Source organism: Physeter macrocephalus, chromosome 6 (assembly GCF_002837175.3).
Source record: "Physeter macrocephalus isolate SW-GA chromosome 6, ASM283717v5, whole genome shotgun sequence".
NCBI lineage: Eukaryota > Metazoa > Chordata > Mammalia > Artiodactyla > Physeteridae > Physeter > Physeter macrocephalus.
Window position 1 is genome coordinate 38,873,008 of NC_041219.1, and position 25,682 is coordinate 38,898,689.

The following is a 25,682-nucleotide window of genomic DNA, read 5'->3' on the forward strand; positions in this document are numbered from 1 at the left end:
GCGTACCACAAAAAAAAAAAAAAAAAAAAAAAAATTGAGGCTCAGGGAGGTTGAGTTGCTCACCCAAGGTCATACTTCAAGGAAGTCAGACTTGAACCTGCCAGTTGAGCTCCACGGTCTGTGTCCTTAACTACTACATTGTTATTCAAACAAACCAAAAAAGTGCCTTAGTTATAAACAGGTGCCTGGGACTCACAGCGCTTCCATGTATTTAGAACGTGCTCTGTGCCAGGCACTGTGCTATAAGTGCTTTCCATGCATTTGTTCACGGCAATCTCACACCACTGAGATGAGGTAGGCACATTATTATTACTCACAGTTTACACAAGGGGACACTGAGGTTTAGAGAATTTGCCTAAAGTTATTTCACTAGTAAGTACTAAGGCTGTAATTCAGACCATTCGTCTGTAGCTAGTGACGAAGCCCACATGCTTACTTTTCCTTCTCCTAGGTGATTCTCAGGAAATGATCCAAATGAAAGAAAACATTACATGCACCAAGTTGTCCATTAAAACATTGTAAAAAATAGGAACATTAGCTCAATGGAACACTGGGCATGTATTAAACAATGATGAACGTAAGGACTGTAGCAACAGAGGGGAAATCTCCATGATAGAATGTTGAGAGGAGAAGGAATAGAAATTGTACATTCCCTGAGATTACAGTTCACATGTGTGCACAGGTGCGCATGAGGCTGGGGAGCAATGCAGAAAAAGGACAAGTAGTTCACACGTCAGAGGGGTGGGATTGCGGGTCAATATGTTTCTCTTTTCAACGTTAAAAAGTATAATTTCTTCGATAGATTAACACAGGAAAGAAAAAAGCGCTTTGCTTAAGAGAAGGATATTTTGTTGATTTATCTCAAAAGTGCAGGCTAGTTTGAAGTTTCTTTGGGTCCGGCAGCCAGGAGTGCCTGACTCCTGAGTTTTCAGAGGGGGAATCCACATCCTCTAATACAGGGGGTGAGAAGAAATGCAGAAGATGTAAACAAACAAAAACCTAGGAAAGGCAGTGATGTCAAGAATCAAATAATACCAGATGATGTGCACAGCGAGTAGCCTTGGCTCCAGTAATCTTTTTCAGATTTTCTATGTTTTAATAATATTGTAATAATAGCAATAGAAACAAAGAAAAAGTCTGCCAACATTGGGTAAGGGTAGGTATGCCCCCCGCCACCGAGAAGTGGAGGGGAAATGAAATTTTTACAACCTGGTTATGCAATTATGTACATTAACTCTGGTGTTCCCAGAGATATTTTCAGAGCAGAGATTTGCTTTTACATGGAATTTATCTTCGACAGGAGATGGCACTGAACACCTTAGCTTTAATTTTCTCTAGTCTCTGGAGACTGTTGGTGAGTTCATGATCTGTGAAATATCAGCATTGGTGCACCTTCAGGGTTCCCTCGCTAATTCTTGTGTATTGCAAACAATGACACCTTAATTAATCTCTTTGCCCACTTTAGAGTTTTCCATATTGAGTTTTCCTGAAGTAAGAAGGAGCAGTAACATTACTGAGCACATATTGTGTGCTTGGTATTATTTTAGACACAGCTTAGTGCTCACAATGAGACTTTAAGGCATGTGTAATTGTGGGTATTACAGTATAAGTTAATGGTTAGGTTAGAGTCAGATTCAAACCCTGGCTCAGCTGCTTACTGGCTGTGTGATCTTGGGCAAGTCATTGCTCTGATGATGATTTTGACAAGGATGATGGTACTTCATTGAGAGGCCACGTTCCAGGATGTGTCATTAGTGGACTCACTTGCATCATGCAGTGATTGAGACCCCAGCTGATGAAGAAGAGACATGGGGACACTGGTCACATGGATCGGCCAAAGGAGTGGATACAGTTAGCTAGAAGGAGGGCAGAGTTCTTATCTTTTCTCATCTCACTCATCTGTTCTGGTTCAAGCATCGAAGACTTAGACTCTTGCAGTGGCCTCCTACTAGGGGGACCTTAAGTCCCAGTTTGCCTGGGACAATCCTGGTTTACACATAAGGTCCTGGCAAAATTATTACTAACACTGCTTTTCAGTCTCAGAAATGTCCAGGTTTAGATGATAAATGATATGGTCTCCTGCTTCCCTTTCCCTCCCCACTAAAATTGTTTAGCAGCCCCCGATGGAGCTGCCCACAGAACTGATTTGTTTATGCCACACTCTACTCAAAAACTTTTAGAGGTTCTCAACCATCTACTGAACAGAATCCAGACTCCTTAACCCAGCCGTGAGTACAGAGGCAGGGCTTTTATGTGCACATGCCCCTTAGCATGTTACAGAGTGCTAGTTATACAGAATAGTCTCAGTAAACACATGTTGAATTAACACCTGAATGAATTCTCAGGCTGCCTGTCAATTTCTTGAGTGTGTCATTCTTCTGCTAGCTTCAGGGACTTTGCATATGCCATTCCTTCTGCCAGGAACACTCCTGCCTCTTTTCCCTGGGGTAGTAACACGTGTCTTCTTACTCTTTAGCTGTCAGTTTAATGCTGCCTCCTCTGAGAAGCTTCCTTGACTCTCACAGATTAGGTCAGACCTTTCTTTTTATTTCTCTCCCCTGGCTTTCTTGGTAATTATGTCTCTATTTGTGTGATTTTTGAATAGCTGACTTCTGCACTAAACTCTGGCCTTCCATGAGGACAGAAACTGTCTTGTTCCCTGCTATGTCCCTACCGTATAGCTCAGTGCCTGCAACATGCTACCGCATAAATAGTTGATAAACAGACAGTGGGATGAATGAATGTAAGTCCCCTCACAGGCTGCCCTTTCTGAGCCAGTGCAGTGCATGTCACCTGGTTAAAGCCTTCCAATAGCGTCCTGGCACACTTGGAATAGATGCGAAGTTCTTACTCTGGCCAGCAAACTTCGGGCCCTTCCTAACTTGCTGACCTCAGTTCGCACTGCCCTCCCCCTTCCTTCCTCTCCTCCACCATACTGGTTTCCTGGCTCTTCCTCACACCCTCCAAGCCCACTCCCACCTTGGGCCTTTGCAGTTGCCTCAACATCACCTCCTCCGAGAGGCCCTCAGCGTCCCTGCCACCTAAAACGGCACCCCAATCTCTCTCTGTCCCATTCCAGGGCTTCGTTTCTTCAAAACACTCATCATGCTCTAAGTCATCTTGCTTATTTGTTTTTGTGTCTCCACCACAGAATATAAGCTCCCTGAGAGCAGGGACCTTGCCTGCCATATTCATCACTAGATCCTCAGAGCCTGGCAAACAGTTGGCACTAAATCACTGTTTGGTGGGCGAGGGAAGGAATAAAAGCAGCGGCAGCGTGGGGCTGCCCCTTGGAGGCAGGGCAGGGACCCCTTTCTGGAACCCAGCAGCCCCTGGGGCAGGGCCCGTGGTGTCACCATGGCAACCCACTGACCTGAGGTACCTCCTGGAGAGGCCACAGCTGCCCGCCTCCTGGACCCACTTTCCACAGCATCCTGTGTGCTCCACCACAGGGAGTCCCGGGGAGAGAGGAAAAGCAGCATCCTGGTGCATGGGGGGACGGGAGCAGGCCCCGGTGGCGTAGTTCTCCTGATAATGACCAGGGCCTGGGGGAGGGGACACTGGGGTGTGCTCTGGCACCTCCAGAGGGACCTGGGGCCCCGTCGCAGCTCCCTTGGTAGCTGCGAGTGTGGCATGTCAGCTCTTTCATGTAGCATTTCTAAAGCTGCAGGTTCCTAAAATAGGCCTCAGCACAGCGCCCCAAAAGACTGTTGATATAAAGAGAATGAATAACGCCTTCTATTAAAACCCAGTGACACTTTATAAGTCAGGCGGTGTTTTCTTCAGGTATTGCATAAGTCAAAACTCCCTGTTCTCATCCAGTTCCTCAGAAACAAAGCTCATCGTGTTACTCCCCCACTGCTTAAAAATCATGGCTGGCTCCCAGCTGCCTGCAGGCTTCTTGGCCTGGTGGGTGAGGCCTTTGCAATCTGCTTCTAATGGAATCTCCCACTTGTCTCCCACCACTCTTTGGGTCACGGGTCAGTGGGCTCTTCACCTTTCTCAGAACCCATTTTGTGCCTTTGTCTGCGACGGTGCCCCTCTTCCCCGGAATGCCCTTCTTTCCTCCTTGGGCTGGCAGATGCCGACTCCTTTAAAGACCAGCTGCAATGCCTTCCCCCCACCCTCTGTGAAGCAGCCAGGCCGAGCTGGAAGCACCTTACCGTAATCTAGACGTACTCCTGGTTACCTGCTGGCTTAGCAAGGCAGGGTGCCGTGGTGACAGCAAACAGCTTTGGGGTCAGACAGACCCGTGGTGGTGACATCACCTAGCTTCTCTGAGACTTTCCTCTTCACAGATCGGAGTTGCTCAGGTCTCCGTTTCAGAGCTGCTGGAGGTGAGCAGAGCTGAAGCAGAGTGACCAGCATGGAGAGGACGCTCAATAAATGCTACATGTCACCATTGCCGTCTGTCCCCATCATGGCTGTGAGCACTGCTGGAGAGAGACCATGCTTTCCTCATCTTCCCACAAAGCCAAACATGCCAAGTGCCTCACCTGTATCATTTCAGTTACTCTTTGGAGAAACCTGGGAGGCAGGGCTTTAGGAAGGTCCCAGAACCATCTCAGTGTTACAAAGCTAGTGAGTAGCAGGACTGGGATGTGAAATCCAGTTGTTCTAACCCCAGGCCCTACATTCTTCCTGGCCTGCCTCTGTCTTCTCTTTCATCTTGTACTGTCTCCCCCATGGCCACTCCACATCAGCCCCCGGGCCTTCTTCCAGTTCCTTAAATAGGTCACACGTGACCCCACCTCAGAGCCTTTGCCTTTGTGGTCCCCGCTGTCAGAACTTTCGAAGGCCTTTTTTGCTCCCTCACCACGCTCGGTCTCTGCTCAAATGCTGTTTCTTCCCAGAGGCCTTCCTGGGGAGGATCCCCCATCCACCATTCCCTGTTCCTTCTTTCTGCTTCGCTCCATCACAGCCATCACCGCCAGCTCTGTGCCCGACACTGCTCCAGGCTCTTGCGAACTAAGTGCTGAACAAGATACTCAAGGTTGTTAGAACTTACAGTTTTAAGAGTGGGGGAAATCAATAATAAAAAAAAAAGAATACATAAGCAACCAAGATACTCTCAGGTCCTGAGACCCTGGTCCATCAGAGATATCCTGCTGTCCTGTATTGGCTTCTTGTTAAATAGCTTTTGTCCTTCTCTTCTGTTAGAACTTTACACTGAAGACACTTGATAACTATATATTTGCAAAATGAATGGATAGAGGGATGAGAGAGAACAGCTAGCCTGTGCCCAGTAGGTTGCAGCAGGAAGAATAAGCATAGGCTTTGGAGACTGAAGATCTGGGTTTGAATTCTGACTTTAGCACCTTTGAACTGTGCGACCTTGGCCACACCACTGCCAACAAGCCACTGCCATGTTCGGTTTCCTTACCTGTAAAGTGGTGTGAATTTCTGTCTCATGAGGTAGACTGAAGCTCAGGTCAGGTTCTCCGTGTCAGTGTGCTCTGTAAACTTCAAGGATTACCTGCCTTTTGACAACTAACTCAGTTGTCTCTTCCTGCCAGGCCAATATATGTTCATGAAGCACTGCTCCGAGTCTTGGACTGCCTTAGACATGCCGTGCCTCCGATACAGCTACTTCCTGGTTGTTTTTGCTGCTGGAAAGGGAACCAAGTCTCCTAGGAAATCCAACAACCATTTATGGCTCATTCTATGAATTTGAGAAAGTCACTTCAAATTGGGGTTTCCAAATCTCCGATATGAAGTGGGGAGGAGTGAAGATTTGCCTCTAAGGAATGTGGGTTAAACTCCTTATAAGATGAAAATCTATAAGGCATTGTCTGCATCCTCCTTCCTGCCCATGATCCCAGATGAGTCAGGTGAGGGATGCCTCGCAGCCCAGGAGCCTATGTTCACAGCCGTCAGTAAATCCTATTGGGCACTTAGAGCAAGCTTGGTCCTTACTAAAAGGTCAGGTGGTTTTTATGGATCAAGAATGAGGCAGTTGGGAGCAGGAAATTATCCAAGTGTGAACTGAGCTCTTCTTCTCCCATGTCCCAGAGCACAGCACCAATACTGCCACACTGATCACAGTATTAGAAATTTTGCTTCAAGCCTCGGTTTTCATATCAGTAAATAGAGATATTGAGACATACCGCAGGGCTTCCCTGGTGGCGCAGTGGTTGAGAGTCCGCCTGCCGATGCAGGGGACACGGGTTCGTGCCCCGGTCCGGGACGATCCCATGTGCCGCGGAGCGGCTGGGCTTGTGAGCCATGGCCGCTGGGCCTGCACGTCTGGAGCCTGTGCTCCGCGACGGGAGAGGCCGTGACGGTGAGAGGCCCGCGTACCGCAAAAAATAAATAAACGGGAGAGGCCACAGCAGTGAGAGGCCCGCGTACCGCAAAAAAAAAAAAAAAAAAAAAGACATACCACATCATATTGTTCTGAGGTTTAATTCAGACCGCATGTGTGAAAACTTGCGTAGTATCTGGCACACAGTAGGAACTTACTTGTTGTTTTTTGAAGAAAGTAATACATTCAACAACATGTATTTACTGCACAATATCTGTGGGGCTAGGCACAGTGCCAGACACTGGGGACAGGTGAACAAAGATGACAGGGTGCCTGCACTCATGAGCTGACGGAGTAGCACCTGCCTTGCTTTCTTGATGGCAACTAGAGGGCAGAAACCAGTCTTACTCGTGTTTGTATCAGACTCAGTTTACTACAGCTTCTTGTATCTAGACAGTACAAAATAAATTTGTTGAATTTTCCTTTATTTGGAAAATTGCCTTTGATGTGTTGTCCTTTTTCATGCCTTATGTGGTAAAAAAGAAAATAATTATGAAATTCTGTAGATACGTGAATGTACCTCCTTACATGCCGTGCATTCTTTGATATCATGCGTGTCAATAAAGTAACGTCCATTGAGGCCAGACTATAGGAAAAGCTTCATACCAGGCACTAGTGGAGAGTCAAAGGAAATAGAATAAAATGGACAGCATTCTTAAGATGTTTATGTTCTGAAGAGCCTGTTATGTATAACAAAGGCTTGCAAAGAAATATGTAAGTGAATTTAGCAAAAATCGTAATATGTAAATTGAGTTTTAGCAAAAGTTGTAATGCAAGGCAGACTGTGATCAGTGCTGCAATATTGGCACCGTGTTTTGGAGACCATATGGGACACAGGATAAGGAGACCTCAGGGTGCACTTGGAGAGAGCATTGTGGTTATGACCTGAGATTGAATGCTTGTCCTAACCCTACCTCTTACTAGCTGGGTGACTTTGGACAAGTCACCTAATCTTTCTGAGCCTTAGTTTTCTCATCTCTAAAATGTGCATATTAATAGAACCTACCTTATAGGGCTGTTATGAGGATTAAGTACGATGGTGTATGGAATGCATTTGCACAATGCTTATAAGGGCTCAGTGTATGGTGGCCTTTATTAAGTCACTTAATGTACAAATGAGTAAGATAGATGAACACAGTGTTTTATTAAAAATTCAACATACCTGTCATTCTGGTTGAGTAATTCTTGATCTTTGCAAGACAAAAATCCATTATTAGTAGTTTTAAAGTATATAAAGTTTACTTCAGGTGACCTAAATAGAGGCCTTCCAGTCCTGTGGAGCAGCCTAACTTATGGGACACGAGTTTCAGATGCCACTGTTGAGGGTCCCCCTAGGGAGGAAGACAAACGTCAAAGGGCTCCAAGGCCCATGGCCTGTATAGATATTTCCGAGTGTTGCATCCATGCAGTCTGGAATGCAAGACCTTTGAATGCACTGGAAACCCCCATGTACAGAGCAATAGATGTGATGGTTCTGCTGTATTTGGTGCTGCTCAGACCCCATCTGAACCCTCAGAGCTCATCCTGAGTGCCACATGTTCAAACAGACAGAGAAGACAGCCAGAAATAGATGAACAGGATGGCAAAGAAGTGGGAACAATTTCTCCCAAGAAAGAGCTGAAACAGGTGGAGTACTTTGACTAGAGAAATGGAGACAGGGACTTCGCTGGCAGTCCAGTGGTTGGGACTTCGCCATCCGATGCAGGGGCTGTGGGTTCGATCCCTGGTTGGGGAGCTAGGATCCCACACGCCTCAGGGCCAAGGGACCAAAACATAAAGCAGAAGCAGTGTTGTGACAAATTCAGTAAAGACTTTAAAAATGGTCCACATCAAGGACTTTCCTGGTGGTGCAGTGGTTAAGAACCCGCCTGCCAATGCAGGGGACACGGGTTCGAGCCCTGGTCCGGGAAGATCCCACATGCTGCGGAGCAGCTAAGCCCGTGCACCACAACTACTGAGCCTGCGCTCTAGAGCCTGTGAGCCACACCTACCGAGCCCTCGTGCCACAACTACTGAAGCCCGTGTGCCTAGAGCCCGTGCTCCGCCACAAGAGAAGCCACCGCAATGAGAAGCCTGCGCACCGCAACTAAGAGTAGCCCCTGCTCGCCGCAACTAGAGAGAGCCCGCGCACAACAACGAAGACCCAACGCAGCCAAAAATAAATAAATAAATAAATTAATTAATTAATAAAAAGGAAAAAGAAAGAAAAATGGAGACATGGTGGCTTCTCCCTATATCTGCCATCTGCAACAGAGACCAGACTTACTCTGTGTTGCTCCTGGGAGCAGAGCTGGGTAGCAGAGTGGCTACAGGCATAAGCCATGAGTCAGAGAGCCCTACGTGGGGGCAGTGGCGGGGGAAAGGGAATACTTGGTGAGATTTCTTCTCTGTACCCTCTTTGCCTTCTGTAGCCTTGCTTTCACCTCTCTCCACACTTGAGGCTGGGCAGTGTGGGGAGAGGTACACCATCAGCAAAATTCTTTGACTTGAACTCTCGTGGGTGGGTGTCGCCTCTCTTGGCCCACATGGTGCTCAGAGCCAGCTCCTCTCTGGAATGTTGCCATGAGTTCTTCAGAGAGTGGTCCCCACCGATCACTGGGAATTCTCACCTGCAACAGTAGAGGCCCTTCCAGGACTCCAGCGATAACAGGCCTAATCCTGGCACAGGCAGATGGGTGAGAGGGAGAGTGTTGCCTTAGTTCCCTGTTTCTGATGAAAGAGGGTGGTGGTGTATGTGTGAATGTTGTGTGCCTACATGCACGTGAGAGTGAGAAGGTGTGCATACCTAGCTGGGAAGACCAGGGACTGGCCCAGAACAATAGAAATTGCTTTTGGTGGTGTGCTTTGGTGGAGGAAGGGGCCGCAGATTTCAGGGGACGCCATCCAAAATCAGCCATGGCTGTTGCCAGGGAAATTGTGCCAGGACTTGAAAGGGTTAGAAGATCTGAGTAGAGACATTCTAGAGAGTTCTGAAAAGAATTCCGGAGATTTGTATCCAGATGTGGTTTTGCATAAGATGTGATGAGAAACACCCATCCTGTGCCATCACAGCTTTGAAAACATTACAGGCCATTTGTTTCTATGTTGTGCATTTGAAATCTGGAAGGGGGTAGCGTTTTAATGTTTTGAATCTCTCTGCAGCTCAGTGTTTCCTTAGAAATACCAGATTTCCATATACTCTTTAACAAGTTGGCTCCTGTTCCTCCCCTGATATTTCTCTCCTACTTATTTACAATTTTGGAAGCAGCTTTTAAAAGAGCAGTTTGTTGGGACATAAAATACAAACCAAAACCCTAACATTTCTCCTTGCTGTTGACGTTTGCTTTCCCCTCACTACACAGCTTACTCGCCAGCGTTAGCATGGCTTCCTTTTACAATATGTTACTAAGAGCCAAGGAAAAGTAATGATCTTTTCCTTGGCTCTTTGAATTACGAGGCGTCACATTACCCGATTAAGCTTCAGTTGCTCTCTAGGGAAACAGGAGATGAAAATCCTTACTTCAGAGAATTGTCCAGATTCAATGAGATAACATATGTAGAGGGCCTGGCATGTTAAAATAGGGGTTCACTAAATGCTATAGCTCCCATATTATACAGAAGGCAGTGGGAGACAGGACTGTTCAAAAGCACACATCCATAGGTATAGTCAGTTCTGCTATAATACCACATATGCATTCCCCCAAATCACCATCATTCTACAAAATTGCACAATAAAAAGTACAGAGATCACTGGAATAATAAGCTAGGGGCACAACACTCAAAAACTTTGTCAGTGACGCATGGGAAAAAAGATAGGAACCTAAGAGAAAGGATAGCACAGTTTTACGCATGTTAAATGGTTAAGAGGCACGTAAATACAATAAATATGGCACTTCACCTTGGACTTGAAGCTGCTTTTGAAGCTCTACGAGTCCTTAATAGGTTTTTTTTATAATACATTTTAAAAAATTTATTTTATTTATTTTTGGCTGTGTTGGGTCTTTGCTGCTGCCCGCGGGCTTTCTCTAGTTGCAGCGAGCGGGGGCTACACTTCGTTGCGGTGCGCGGGCTTCTCATTGTGGTGGCTTCTCTTGTTATGGCGCATGGGCTCTAGGTGCGTGGGCTTCAGTAGTTGTGGCACGCGGGCTCAGTAGTTGTGGCTCGTGGGCTCCAGAGCGCAGGCTCAGTAGGTGTGGGAGTAGTTGTGGCTCGTGGGCTCCAGAGCGCAGGCTCAGTAGTTGTGGCACACCGGCTTAGTTGCTCCGCGGCACGTGGGATCTTCCCGGACCAGGGCTCGAACCTGTGTCCCCTGCATTAGCAGTCGGATTCTTAACCACTGCGCCACCTGAGGTTTGCTTTTGGAAGTGGACTTCAGAAGGGCTGCAGCTTGTGTGTTCTAGTGAAATGTTAGAATGTGGGTTTTCTGGGCAGGTGTGGCTCACAACCCACACTGTAAACTCAAGTAGCTGGTAGATGTTTGAGGTGTGAGCACGTGTGCATTTTTTGCATATTCCTACAGGGCTCAGTTCAGCTATGTGCAGTTTTCTGCATTCATTTGATGTTTTTTAAGGAAGAAATCAAGCATAAGCAAACAGAAAGTTTGTGCTAGGCACAAATTGTTCCCTAATGTACCACTTGCATTGAACGCATTTGTGTTTTCAAAACAAGCATTATAGCAGAAATGATGTACTTAGCTGATGCTGTTGAATAAATGAATGAATAGTGGGTGGTCTAGATCAGTGATCCCCAACCCTTTCGGCACCGGGGACCGGTTTCGTGGAAGACAGTTTTTCCACTGATGGGGGTGGCGGGGGGGTGAGTGCTGGTTTTGGGATGATTCAAGCACATTACATTTACTGTGCACTTTATTTCTATTATTATTACATTGTAATATATAATGAAATCATTATACAACTCCCCATGATGCTGACAGGAGGCAGAGCTCAGGCCATAATGTGAGGGATGGGGAGCAGCTGGAAATACAGATGAAGCTTCGCTTGCTTGCCCGCCTCTCACCTCCTGCTGTGCGGCCCAGTTCCTAACAGGCCATGGACCGGTACTGGTCCTTCGGCTGAGGGGTTGGGGACCCCTGGTCTAGATGATAGAATAAGCATTATGCTACATTGTGGAAAGTACATTTGTAATCTTTGGAATTGGATTTTAAAAAAACCATGGTCTGGGCTTCCCTGGTGGCGCAGTGGTTGAGAGTCCGCCTGCCGATGCAGGGGACGCGGGTTCGTGCCCCGGTCCGGGAAGATCCCACATGCCGCGGAGCGGCTGGGCCCGTGAGCCGTGGCCGCTGAGCCTGCGCGTCCGGAGCCTGTGCTCCGCAACGGGAGAGGCCACAGCAGTGAGAGGCCGTGAGAGGCCCGCGTACCGCAAAAAAACCAAAAAACAAAAACAAAAACAAGCAAACAAAAAAACACCGTGGTCTTCTGGATTTCAAAAGTAATGGATAACTATTACAGAGCTTTTGATGCCGCCTCCTGCAGTGACCTTCTGTCTGTGCTTGGAAGAGCCCCTTCAGGGGTCGCTGGCAAAGGGAGGGGAGCTGCAAGGTTCCCTGCCCTCCTCTTCTTCAACCAGAGCCCTCAGGGTTGTATCTGCTTTTCTTTTTTGTTTTCTTTTTTGTTTTCTTTTGAAGAAAGGGTTCTGCTGCTAATTTACAAGTCTCCAAACCACCACTAGTGATTCAGTTGACCAAATTTTGTTTTACAAACTAGTTCTCAGGAATGTATCTTTTTTTGAAGAAACATAATCCTCAGTTGGTACTATTGGGCTATGAATACTCCAGAATTAGTAGAATTTGACCAAGAAATACTCAAGTGGGGCCTCAAATTACCGTTTTGCCTCCAAACTACTCAGCCAAGTCTCATCGGCAACGGTGCACGCGGGGCTTCCTGTCAAATCCAATTCCAGTCTGGGCATATCTCAGACGAAAGTTGATGGGCATTTAAATCTAGCGCATTGATGATGTTCTCTTCTCTTCACAGACACCAACAACATGATTTTCTTTCTTTTCATTTTTAGAGAGCTGGATTGAAAGATGTCTCAACGAAAGTGAAAACAAACGTTATTCTAGCCACACATCTCTGGGGAATGTTTCTAATGATGAAAGTAAGTGCTTGAAACTCATTCTTCCACGGTGTCCTGGATGCGGACTGTGTCCTGATGAGGAATGGTGCTTCTAGAATGCTAGACTGGGGCAAGTTACCTGAAACAAGAGGCTCTCCAGCCATTTATGAAATACCCCAGGCCCTCCCTGTAATATCCTGCAGTAAGGAGTGCAGTGCAGTCAGGTGAACGTGGAAACTGAGGCCACGGCAAAAACTTGCTGTTTACGCATTTTTATTGTCTGAGTCCCTACAGACCCCATCTCAGTGATGCTCCAGTGGGAAAATGTGGACCTTGAATGGGAAAGGCCATTCCATGTAGATGTGGGTTTAAAGTGTGTCATGGGACTGTTGTTTTAGAGTCACGAATGTCCTTGGTGTTTGAAAGTAACAGTTTCTCCTGGATCTTGGGCTAGAGAATTGGTATTAATGGAAGATACAAACTGCTCTGTTTACACCTTTCCCTGTGTTATGTCAGACTGGGGCTGTGGGTGCCTTATATTAAGAGCAGAAGACTACTTGGGACTTGTATTTGCTCCTAAAGCACTGCAAAAAGGGGGCAGCTTATTATAAAAGTCATTTTCAGCAGGGACAGAGTGTCTCTCTTGGTTGGTAAAGAGCACTTCCTTAGTTCAATTTTCTCGAAGATTCAGGGCATCTTCGTGGAAGATTTAGCCATACTGTTGTGTCACAGTAGTTTTTATTTTTCATTGCTGCGTAGTACTCCACTGTGTGCATATATCACAATATACATATCAGTGTAAACGTTGATGGATATTTAAATTGTTTCGAGTATTTTACTGTTTTTTAAGCATCTCTGAACATTCTTTTTTTAAGTGTATTTTATTGTGGTGGAATATACCTAAAATAAAATGTATCATTTTAACTGTGTTAAGTATATAATTCAGTGGCGTTCAGTACATTCCCCTTGTTTTGCAACCATCACCACCATCCACCTCCAGAACTTTTTATATCTCCCAAACTAAAATTCTGTACCCATTAAACGATAACTCTCCATTCCTCTTTCCCCCTAGTCCCTAGCAACTACTCTTCTACTTTCTGCCTCTATGAATTTGACTACTGTAAGTGGAATCACGTAGTATTTGTCCTTTTGTGACTGGCTAATTTCATTTAGCTTAGTGTCTTCAGGGTTCATCCATGTTGTAGCATGTATCAGAATTTCCTTCCTTTTTAAGGTTGAATGACACTCGCTTGTATGTATATACCACATTTTGTTTATCTATTCATTCACTGATGGTTATTTGGGCTGTTTCGACCTTTTGGCTATTGTGAATAATGCTGCTATAAACATGGGTATACAAATATCTGGTCGATTTCTGCTTTCAGTTCTTTTGGATATATAACCAGACGTGGAATTGCTGGATCACGTGGTAATTCTGTGTTTAATATTTTGAGGAACTGCCATATTTTCATGGTGGCTGCACCATTTTACATTCTCACCAGCAATGCGCTAGAGTTCCAATTTCTTGACATCCTTGCCAATACTTGTTATTTTCTGTTTTTCTGAGTTTTTTTAAAAAATTTATTTATTATTTATTTTTGGCTGTGTTGGGTCTTCGTTTCTGCGTGAGGGCTTTCTCTAGTTGCGGCAAGCGGGGGCCGCTCTTCATCGCGATGCGCGGGCCTCTCACTATTGTGGCCTCTCTTGTTGCGGAGCACAGGCTCCAGACGCGCAGGCTCAGTAGTTGTGGCTCATGGGCCTAGTTGCTCCGCGGCATGTGGGATCCTCCCAGACCAGGGCTCGGACCCCTGTCCCCTGCATTGGCAGGCAGATCCTCAACCACTGTGCCAGCAGGAAAACCCTGTTTTTCTGAGTGTTTTTTGTAATAGTCATTCCAGTGTATAAGGTAGTATCTAATTGTGGTTTTGATTGTATTTCCCTAATGATTAGTGATGTTGAGCATCTTTTCATGCGCTTATTGACCATTTGTATATACACTTTGGAGAAATGCCTATTCAAGTCTTTTGACCATTTGTTAATCAGATTGTTTATTTTTGTTGTTGTTGAATTGTAGGAATTTCCCTAATGATTAGTGATGTTGAACATCTTTTCATGTGCTTATTGATTATTTGTATATATTCTTTGTAGAAATGTCTATTATTCAAGTCTTTTGACTGATTTTAAATTAGATTGTCTACTTTTTTCTTGGTAAATTGTAGTTCTTTATGTATTTTGCATATTAACCCCTTATCAGATATATGTTGTGTAAATATTTTTCTCTCATTCTGTGGGTTGCCTTTTACTCTGTTGATTGTGTTCTTTGATGCACAGAAGTTTTCAATTTTGATGTAGTCTAATTTATTTATTTTTTCTTTTGTTGCCTGTGCTTTGGTGTCATGTCCAAGAAATCATTGCCAAATCCAGTGTCATGAAGGTTTTCCTCTATGTTTTCTTTCAAAAGTTTTATAGTTTTAGCTCTTATGTTTAGGTCTTTGATCCATTTTGAGTTGATTTTTATATATGGTGTAAGGTAAGGATTCACATTCAATCTTTTGTTTGTGGATATCCATTTTTCCCAACAGCATTTGTTGAAAAGACTGTGCTTTCCCCATTGAATGCTGACACCCTTGTCAAAAGTCATTTGACCGAGTATGTATCTGGACTCTCTATTCTGTTCATTTGTCTATATGGCTGTCTCTATGCCAGTACCACACTGTTTTAATTACTGTAGCTTTGTACTGAGTTTTGAAATCAGGAAATGTGAGATCTTTAATGTTGTTTTGGCTATTCGGAGTCCCTTGAGATTCCATATGAATTTTAGGATGGATTTTTCTATTTCTGCAGAAAAGTGTTGTTAGGATTTTTATAGGGATTGCATCAAATCTATAGAGCTCTTTGGATAGTATTGACATCTTAACAATATTAAGTCTTCCAGTCCATAAACACAGGATGTCTTCACATTTACTGATGTCTTCTTTAATTCTTTCAGCAATGTTTTATAGTTTCAGTGTACAAGCCTTTTGCTTCCTTGGTTAAGTTTATTTCTAAGTATTTTATTCTTTTTGGTGCTATTGTAAATAGAATTGTTTTCTTTCCTTTTTTAAATATTTATTTATTTGGCTGTGTCGGGTCTTTGTTGTGGCACGCAGGCTCTTCGTTGCAGTGCGCAGGCTTCTCTCTACTTGTGGAGTGCAGGTTTTCTCTTCTCTAGTTGTGGCATGGGCTCCAGAGCATGTACGCTCTGTAGTTTGTGGCACGTGGGCTCTCTAGTTGAGGTGCATGAGCTCAGTAGTTGTGGCACTCGGGCGTTTTTGCCCCCTGGCATGTGGGATCTTAGTTCCCCGACCAGGGATCGAACCCGTGTCCCCTGCATTGGAAGGCAGATTCTTTACCACTGGACCACCAGGGAAGTCCCTAGAGTTCTCTTAATTTCCTTTTTGGATTGTTCATTGCTAGTGCAGAAAAATGCAGTGGACTTTGTGTGTTGATTCTGTATCTTGCAACTTTGCTCAATTCATTATTAGTTCTAGCAGTGTGTGTGTGTGTGTGTGTGTGTGTGTGTGTGTGTGTATGTGTGTTCTTCTTCTGGTAGAATGTTGAATAGAAGTGGCAAAAGTGTTCCTCATCTTAGAGGAAAAGCTTGTAGTCTTTCCACTGAGTATGATGTTTGCTGTGGGTTTTTCATGTAGGCTTTACTCTGTTAAAATAGTTTTCTTCTCTTCCTATTTTGTTGAGTATTTTTATCATGAAAAGATTTTGAATTTTATCAAATGCTATTTCTGCATCAATTGAGATGATCATGTGGTTTTTCTGTTAATGTGGTTTATTATATGGATTACTTTTTGTATGTTGAACTATCCTAGCATTCAAGTAATAATCCCACTTGGTCATAGTGTATAATCCTTTTAATACACGGTTGAATTATGTTAACTAGCATTTTCTTGGGGATTTTTGCATCACTGTACATAAAGGATATTGATCTGTAGTTTTCTTATAGTGTCTTCATCTGGCTTTGGTATCAGGGTAATGCTGGGCTTGCAGAATGAATTTGGAAGTGTTCACTCCTCTTCCATTTTTAGGAAGAGTTTGAGAAGGATTGGTGCTCTGAATATTCTTGTGGACATCCTCTTTTGTGAACTACCTGTTCAGAATTTTACTTGTCAGGTTTTTGTTGTTTTGTTGTTGTTTGTTGTTGTTTTTTGATTGTGTTATTTGTCTTTCCCTTAATGATTTGTAAGAGTTGTTTTTATATTTTGAATAGGAGATATTTGTGAGATAAAAGTATTGAAGTTTGTGGTCTGCCTTTTCATTCTTTTAGTGGTATCTTTTGATGAACAGAAGTTCTTACTTCTAATAAAACCCAGTTTATCAGTGTTTTTCTTTTATAGTTAGTGCTTTTGTGTCATATTCAGAAATTTTTGCCTACCGAAGGTCATGAAGTTTTTCTTCATGTTATTATCTAGAATTTTTATTATTTTGCCTTTTACTTTTCTATCAACAGACATCTGGAATTTTTGTAAATGGTGTGAGGGAGGAGTCAAAATTCTTTTTTGTATTTTTAATTTTGACTGATAGAGCACCATTTTTTCTGAAAAGAATGTCCTTTACCCACTGGTCCTAAATCAGGAGATCATATACATGTGGATCTATGTCTTGATCTTTATTCTGAATCATTGGTCTGCTTGTCTGTTTTAGAGCCAGTACAATAGTCTTTATTACTGTACCTTTTATGGTACATTGTAATACATGGTGGCATAAGACCTCTTTTTCAAGATGCTTTTGGTTAAGTTCTTAATATTTCTATATAGATTTTAGAATCAGCTTATCTATTTTCACATGCACAAAAAAATCTGCTAGGATTTTCATTGGGATTACATTGTATCCACAGTTAATTTCAGAAGAATAACATCCTGCCGACATCAAATTTCTAATCTGTGTATGTGCTTTAAACCTCCATGTGTTAGATGGCCTTTAGTTTCTCTCAACAGTGTTTTGCAGATTTCAGTGTAGAGATTTTGCACATCTTTCATTAGATTTATTCCTAGATAATTGATATGTTTCAGTACTATTGTAAGTAGTATTATTTTTAAATGTTTTCTAATTGTCAGTTGCTAGTATATGAAAATGCAATTTATTTTTTAGATAATGACTGTAACCAGGCACTTTGCTAAATTTGCTTATTATTTATGAGTTTACTATGAACATAATCATGTCACCGGATAATGATAGTTTTGCATTTTCTTTTATAGTCTTTATATTTTTATTTCTTTTCTGTGCCTTAGTGCACCTGCTGGGACCTCTACTGCAGCGTTGAGTTGAAGTGGTGATAGCAGACATTCTTGCCTTGTTCCTTACCTAGGGGAAAACATTTAATGTTTCACCACTAAGCATGATGGTTGTTATGAACTTCTTGTAGGTATCATTATTGAATCCCTGGTTTGCTGAGAGACTTTTCTTAAATGGGTGTTGAACTTTATCAGATGGTTTACTGAGCTGAACATATGAGCTGATCATATGTTTTTCTCCTTTATTCTGTTAATGTCGTGAATTACATTGATTAAATTTTTGAATGTTAAACCAATCTTGCATTCCTAGAAGACACTGCACTTGGTCAAAAGTTTAATTTTTTGTATTTTTCTAGGTTAGATTGACTACTGTTTTGTTAAGAATTTTGACATCTCTGTTTATTAGATTTATTGACCAATGATTTTCCTTTTATCCTTGTCAGGTTTTGGCATCAAGATTATACAGTCCTTATAAAAAGATGTGGAAACTTTCTTTTTTTTTCTGTTCTTTTGAAAAGTTTGTGTAAGATAGGCTTCATTTATTTCTTAACTATTAGGAAAAACTTAACACTGAAGTCATCTGGGTTTGGAGTGTTCCTTGAGGGAAAGTTTTTAATGATGGATTCAGTTTTTAAAATAGCAATAGAATTATTCATATTTTTCTATTTCTTGTTTTGTTACTTTAAGCAAATTGTTATTTTTAAGGAATTCATTTCATCTAAATTTTCAAATTTATTTACATGATATTGTTTAAACTTTCCTTTTATTACTTTTTGTTGTGTTTTTAGCATCTGCAATAATGTCCTCCATTCATTTCTGATATGTTTTCTCTATTTTTCTTGATCGGTTTTGCCAGAGTTTATCAATTGTATTAGTCTTTTCAGGTATCCAACTTTTGGCTTTTTTTCCCCTCGATTTACATCTTTTTAAAATTTCATTTACTTTTGCTCTTTTCTCTAGTTTTTCCTTCCTTATACTTTCTTTGAGTTTAATTTTTTGTCTTTTTCTATTGTGAGATAGACACCTAGATCATTGATTTTCAACCTTTTCTAAGATAGGCATTTAAAGTTATAAAATTTCCTCTAAGTACTACTTAACTGTATCACATAATTCTTCTGGTGTCATACTTTCATTACCATACAGTCAAACTTATTTTCTAATTCCTATTGTGATTTCTTCTTTTACCCATGATTCATTTAGAAATCTATTGCTTAATTTCTAAAAACTTGGGTATTTCCTAGTTGCCTTTCTGTTACTGATTTCTATTATAATCCACTGTGGTCAGAGAACATATTCTGTATGGCTTCAATATTTAAAATTAGTGAGACTTGCTTTTTTGTCCAAACATATGGTCTATTGGGCAAATGTTCATGTATGCTTGTAAAGAATGTGTATTCTGCTGTTTTTGGATGGAATGTTCTGTAACTATCAGTTAGGTCAGTTGGTTAATCATGTTATTCAGATGTGTCATATCCTTATGGATTTTGTTGTTGTCTATAAGGTACTGAAAGAGGTGTTATATTGTGGTTATCTATCTCCTCAGTTTTGTTAATTCCTGCTTTACGTGTTTTAAAGTGTTAATTTCTTAGAAATTTAGTATTGTTGTATCCTCTTGTTGAAATGATCCTTTTTATCATTATTAGATGTCCCTCCTTATTTCTAGTAATACTTTTTGCCTTCAAGTCTATTTTGTCTGATGTTAATATAACTACACCAGCTTTCTTTTTTATTGGGTTTGTTACGGTGTTTCTTTGTCTTTTTTTTTTTTTTTTTTTTTTTGTGGTATGCGGGCCTCCCTCTGCTGTGGCCTCTCCCGTTGCGGAGGACAGGCTCCGGACGCGCAGGCTCAGCGGCCATGGCTCACGGGCCCAGCCACTCCGCGGCATGTGGGATCCTCCCAGACCGGGGCGCGAACCCGGTTCCCCTGCATCGGCAGGCGGACGCGCAACCGCTGCGCCACCAGGGAAGCCCGTTTCTTTGTCTTTTAATTTTCAACCTTTCTGAATTCAATATTAAGATTTTTTATATAGTTTTAAAAAGCCAGTCAGATAATCTTTATCTTTTATTGGAATATTTAGATCATTTAAATTTAATATAGTTACTTACATTGTTGGGCTTAAATCAACAAACTTGGTACTGTATTTAATTTTTATTTCTCCCATCTGACTTTATTTCTTTATTCCTCCCTTGTTCCTTTTTTAGGAAGGATTAATGCAATTAAATATTTTTAATGTTTTTCTCTGCTAGCTTTCCAATTAGATATTCTTTTAGAGTGTTTCGGGGATTACACTATGTACCCTTCCTTTCACGTCTGCCTCACGTTAATCCTTCCCCCACTTCAAATACAGTGCACAAACACTCTCATAGTTTAACCTCATTTACCACTCTCCCACCCTCTGTGCTATTGCTTTAATGTATTTTACATCTACATATGTTATAAGCCCTATAAGACATTATTATTATTATTGTTTTAAATATTAGTCATTCACATATTTTAATATGTGAATGTATTTATTCACATATTTGCCCTTTCCAGGGCTCATCATTCTTGTCAGCAAGTCCATGCTTCCACCTGGGATCATTATTCCTTTAACCCAAAGAAACTCCTTTACCATTTCTGGTAGTGCAGTATAGAGTAGTGTAGATCATGAAAAACATTATTATTTCACCTACATTTTTGAAGGACGTTTTTGCTGGATATAGAATTCTAGTCTGGTAAGATTTTTTTCCTTTCAACCCTTTAAAATTTTTATTGCATTGTCTTCTGGCTTCTAAAAGTTAGTCATCAGACGTATTTTTACTCCTTTGAATACAATGTCTTTTTGTCTCAGGCAAAAGATTTTTTCTTTCTCTTTAGTTTACAGCAGTTTGTGATGTACATAAATATGGTTTTCTTATATTTTTCCTTCTTGGGGTTCACTGAGCTTCTAGCATCTGTGGGTTGTCATTCATGAAATTTGTAAAATTGTTCACTATTGTCTCTTCAGATATCTTTTCTGCCCCATTCTCCCTTGTCTCCTGAAATTCCAGTTACATGAATACTAGACCTTTGACTGTACCCCATATGTTTCTTACGCTCTGCTCTGGTTTGTCCATTTTTCTCTCTTCATTCTTCAGTTTGGTGTTTCCTGTTGACATTGCTTTCAGTTCTCAATACCTATTTTCTATTATGCCTAGAGTCTTCTATTAAGCCCATCCAAGTTATCTTTTTTTTTTAATAGTTTTGTGGTCTATTTTCATTTATTTATTCATTCATTCATTCATTTATCTATTTGGCTGCACTGGGTCTTAGTTGTGGCACGCGGGATCTTCGTTGTGGCACGAGGGATCTTTCTTTAGTTGCTGCATGCCAATTATTTATTCATTCATTCATTCATTTATCTATTTATTTGGCTGCACTGGGTCTTAGTTGTGGCACGCGGGATCTTCGTTGTGGCACGAGGGATCTTTCTTTAGTTGCTGCATGCAGGATCTTTTAGTTGCGGCATGAGGGATCTTTAGTTGTGGCATGTGAACTCTTAGTTGTGGCACATGGTATCTAGTTCCCTGACCACAGATCAAACCCAGGCCCCCTGCATTAGGAGCTTGGAGTCCTAGCCACTGGACCACCAGGGAAGTCCCCTACCCAAGTTATCTTGATTTCAGATATTGTATTCTTTCTTTTATGGTAGATGTTCAGTTGATTCTTTTTTTTTTTTTTTCCAAATCTCAGTTGATATTCTACATTTTTCGTCTGTTTTGTTCATCACTTTCTCTATTTTGACTGTCCTTTCTTCTATCTCCTTAACCTTATTAACCATAGTTATTTTAAAGTCCCTGTCTGATAACTCTAATATCTCAATCATCTCTTGATCTATTTCTGTTATCTGTTTTTTCCTTGGATTTCAGTGTTTTGGTCTTGTTTTTCAATGTACCGTATAGTTTTTGATTCAGTGCTTGACATTATGGATGCAAAGTTGGAGAGGTTTTGGGTGAATGTTGTTAATAGCATCCTCCACAGAGTGTTAAATTTTGTTCTAGCAGGCAGATAGAGAACCAGCAAGCCTCCTTGATCCTGTCAAGCCTTGGTTAAGTCCAGTCTATTTCAATTTTGTCCATACTACAAGAGCGTGGTCTTTACTCCTAGGTCATAGCTTTTCTGGGTCCACAACTGAAAGCGCTGGGTATTTACCAAGTTCCTTCTACCTTGACCCAGCTTGAACTCCAACTTCTGACACCCTAGCTAATCAGTGACCAGCTCTTTAGCCTCTAAGCTGATGTTTTCTCTTTGTTTTTTTTGGTTTCTCACTCTCTGCATGTGCAGCATAGGAATGGGCTAAAGACTTGAGGGGAGTTTGAATGCAGGCATGTCTGTCTTCTTCTCTTCTCTCTGGAATGTTGCTCCTTATATCTTAGCCACTCTGTCATCTACAAACTCTGACTTCAGTCTCATCAGCCCAATAGACTACACTCTTTGCTTAGGTTCCAGGGTAGCAATTTAGAAGTTTCCTCAGGAACAAATCTAGGGTTGATGTGGAGCTCATGTTGGTGCCAGTGCTAGATCTAAAACGTGGGCCACCTGACTTCTATCAGCCCATATTTTGTTTTTGCTTTCAAAACGCAAAAATACTACATTAAAGAAATATACCCCCTGGCTATACGAGTCATGCATGTATATATTTGAAAAATGTAGGGGAAAAAAATATGAGGAAGAAAAATAATTGCCTCTATCCTGCTATCCAGAGGTAACCACTCTTGATGTTTTTGTATGTCCTTCTTGTTGTTCTTCTAAGCATATATTGTTAGACAAAGTTGTATATATGTATATATTTATAGTTAATATGTATATATGGCTATCATCTGTTAAGCAATGAGAAGGGCTTTAATTCCAATATCTCATTCAATTATCACAGTGGTCCTAGGAGGTAACTTAATCTTATGAGCTTCATTTTATACATGGGAAAACTGAGGCTCAAAGGTGTTACGTAATTTGCCCAAAGATACATGGCTGGTAAGTGGTAGAGCTAGGATTTCAGCCCAGGTCTGTATGTCTGCCTTTGAACATTAGGCAGTTAGTCTTTGCACTGTTCTGCCTCTTAGAAGGTAATGCTTCAAAGACTTTTGAGGATTTCATACCTTGTCCATAGGGATACCAAGGCCAGAGCTAGGAAGGCCCACCACTCCCTCTCAGTGGCTGATTGGTATGTTAATACTTGTCTGTGCCTTGTCATCTCTTCTACTCGACTGAAAGCCCCATGAGGGCGGGAATGTTGTGTGGCTCACTGTTGTAACCCCAGGTCTTGGCACATAGTGGGGGCCTTAGAATATGGTTGAAGTTTCAAAAATTAATTTTTCTCTTAGTTTTAGTATTTTAAGAGTGTTTTGGATTGTAAAAGACAGTAACTTGACAGTGGTTTAAACTGTGTAAATATTTGCTATCTTATTTAACCAAAAGATGAGAGGTAGAAAGTTCCTAGGTTTATTCAAGAGCTCAACATCATCCGGGACCCAGGCTCTGTATGTATTTCTGCTCAGTCTTCCAAAGTTGTTGGTGTTTTGTCCTCATGTTGGCTTGTGACCTCATGGTCACAAGATTGCTTCTTCAGGTCCAGGATTCAGGTCCACATTTAAAACAGCTGGATGGGACAAAAGAAGGCACCAGGTAGCTTTCCTCTTATGTGTTTTCCTTTTATCAGAAAACAACAACAGGGACTTCCCTGGTGGTCCAGTGGTTAAGACACTGCATTTCCATTGCAGGGGCATGGGTTCAGTCCCTGGTCGGGGAACTGGGATTCCCTCATGGCATGCAGAGCAGCCAAATAAGCAAACAAACAAACAAACAAACAAATAAATAAAAAGGAAGAAGAAAACAGCTTTCCCAGAAGCCCTCTGTAGACCTTTTTTTTTTTTTACTTTGTTTGTTTGTGTCCAAAACTTTATCTAATCTGTAGCTGAAAGGGAAAATAGGAGAGTGAATATTTGTCAAAATAATAGAAAAGAGTAGAATTACAGTGGTTGGATTGCTCCACTTCAAATCCAGCCTGTCTCTTGTTTTTATATAGCCCATGATCTAAAATGTTTTTGTTGTTTTTTCTTTTATTTAAAAAAATTTTTTAAATTTTAATTTTATTTGTTTATTTTTTTATACAGCAGGTTCTTGTTAGTTATCCATTTTATACATATTAGTGTATACATGTTAATCCCAATCTCTCAATTCATCACACCACCCCCTGCCCCTGCCACTTTCCCCCCTTGGTGTCCATATGTTTGTTCTCTACATCTGTGTCTGAGTTTCTGCTCTGCAAACCAGTTCATCTGTACCATTTTTCTATGTTCCACATACATGCGTTAATATACGATATTTGTTTTTCTCTTTCTGACTTACTTCACTCTGTATGACAGTCTCTAGATCCATCCACGACTCTACAGATGACCCAATTTCATTCCTTTTTATAGCTGAGTAATATTCCATTGTATATATGTACCACATCTTCTTTATCCATTCGTCTGTCGATGGGTATTCAGGTTGTTTCCATGACCTGGCTATTGTAAATAGTGCTGCAGTGAACACTGGGGTACATGTGCCTTTGTGAATTATGGTTTTCTTTGGGTATATGCCCAGTAGTGGGATTGCTGGGTCATATGGTAATTCTATTCTTAGTTTTTTAAGGAACCTCCATACTCTTCTCCATAGTGGCTGTATCAATTTACAATCCCACCAACAGTGCAAGAGGGTTCCCTTTTCTCCACACCCTCTCCAGCATTTGTTGTTTGTAGATTTCCTGATGATGCCCATTCTAACTGGTGTGAGGTGATAACTCATTGTAGTTTTGATTTGCATTTCTCTAAAAATTAGTGATGTTGAGCAGCTTTTCATGTGCTTCTTGGCCATCTGTCTGTCTTCTTGGAGAAATGTCTTTTAGGTCCTCTGCCCATTTTCTGATTGGGTTGTTTGTTTTTTTAATGTGAGCTGCATAGCTGTTTATATATTTTGGAGATTAATCCTTTCTCTGTTCATTCATTTGCAAATATTTTCTCCCATTATGAGGGTTATCTTTTTATCTTGTTTGTAGTTTCCTTTGCTGTGCAAAAGCTTTTAAGTTTCATTAGGTCCCATTTGTTTATTTTTGGTTTTTATTTCTGCTGCTATAGGAGGTGGATCAAAGAAGATCTTGCTGTGATTTATGTCAAAGAGTGTTTTTCCTGTGTTTTCCTCTAAGAATTTTATAGTGTCCAGGCTTACATTTAGGTCTCTAATACATTTTGAGTTTATTTTTGTGTACGGTGTTAGGGTGTATTCTAAATTCATTCTTTTACATGCAGCTGTCCAGTTTTTCCAGCACCACTTATTGAAGAGGCTGTCGTTTCTCCATTGTATATCCTTGCCTCCTTCATATAGATTAGTTGACCATAGGTGCATGGGTTTATCTCTGGGCTTTCTATCCTGTTCCATTGATCTGTATTTCTGTTTTTGTGTCAGTACCATACTGTCTTGATTATGGTAGCTTTGTAGTATAGTCTGAAGTCAGGGAGTCTTATTCCTCCAGCTCTGTTTCTTTCCATCAAGACTGGTTTGGCTATTCGGTGTCTTTTGTGTCTCCATACAAATTTTAGGATTTTTTGCTCTAGTTCTGTAAAAACTACCATTGGTAATTTGATAGGGATTGCACTGAATCTGTAGATTGCTTTGGGTAGTATAGTCATTTTCACAATATTGATTCTTCCAGTCCAAGAACATGGTATATATCTCTCCATCTGTTGGTATCATCTTTAATTTCTTTCATCAGTGTCTTATAGTTTTCTGCATACAGGTCTTTTGTCTCCCTAAGTAGGTTTATTCTTAGGTATTTTATTCTTTTTGTTGCAATGGTAAATGGGAGTGTTTCCTTAATATCTCTTTCAGATTTTTCATCATTAGTTTAAAGGAATGCAAGAGATTTCCGTGCTTTAATTTTGTATCCTGCTACTTTACCAGATTCATTGATTAGCTCTAGTAGTTTTCTGGTGACATCTTTAGGATTCTTTACGTATAGTATCATGTCATCTGCAAACAGTGACAG

General features: G+C 41.5%; 1 protein-coding gene across 1 annotated transcript in view; it reads left to right on the forward strand.

The window, feature by feature from the left end:
* The window catches only part of RFX4 (regulatory factor X4), a 170,335-nt gene that overhangs the window by 14,569 nt on the left and 130,084 nt on the right, over positions 1-25,682 (forward strand). The window contains exon 2 of the mRNA XM_024127375.2: positions 12,314-12,400. Coding sequence (XP_023983143.1) covers positions 12,314-12,400 — 87 coding nt within the window. The remainder of the gene's footprint in view (positions 1-12,313; positions 12,401-25,682) is intronic.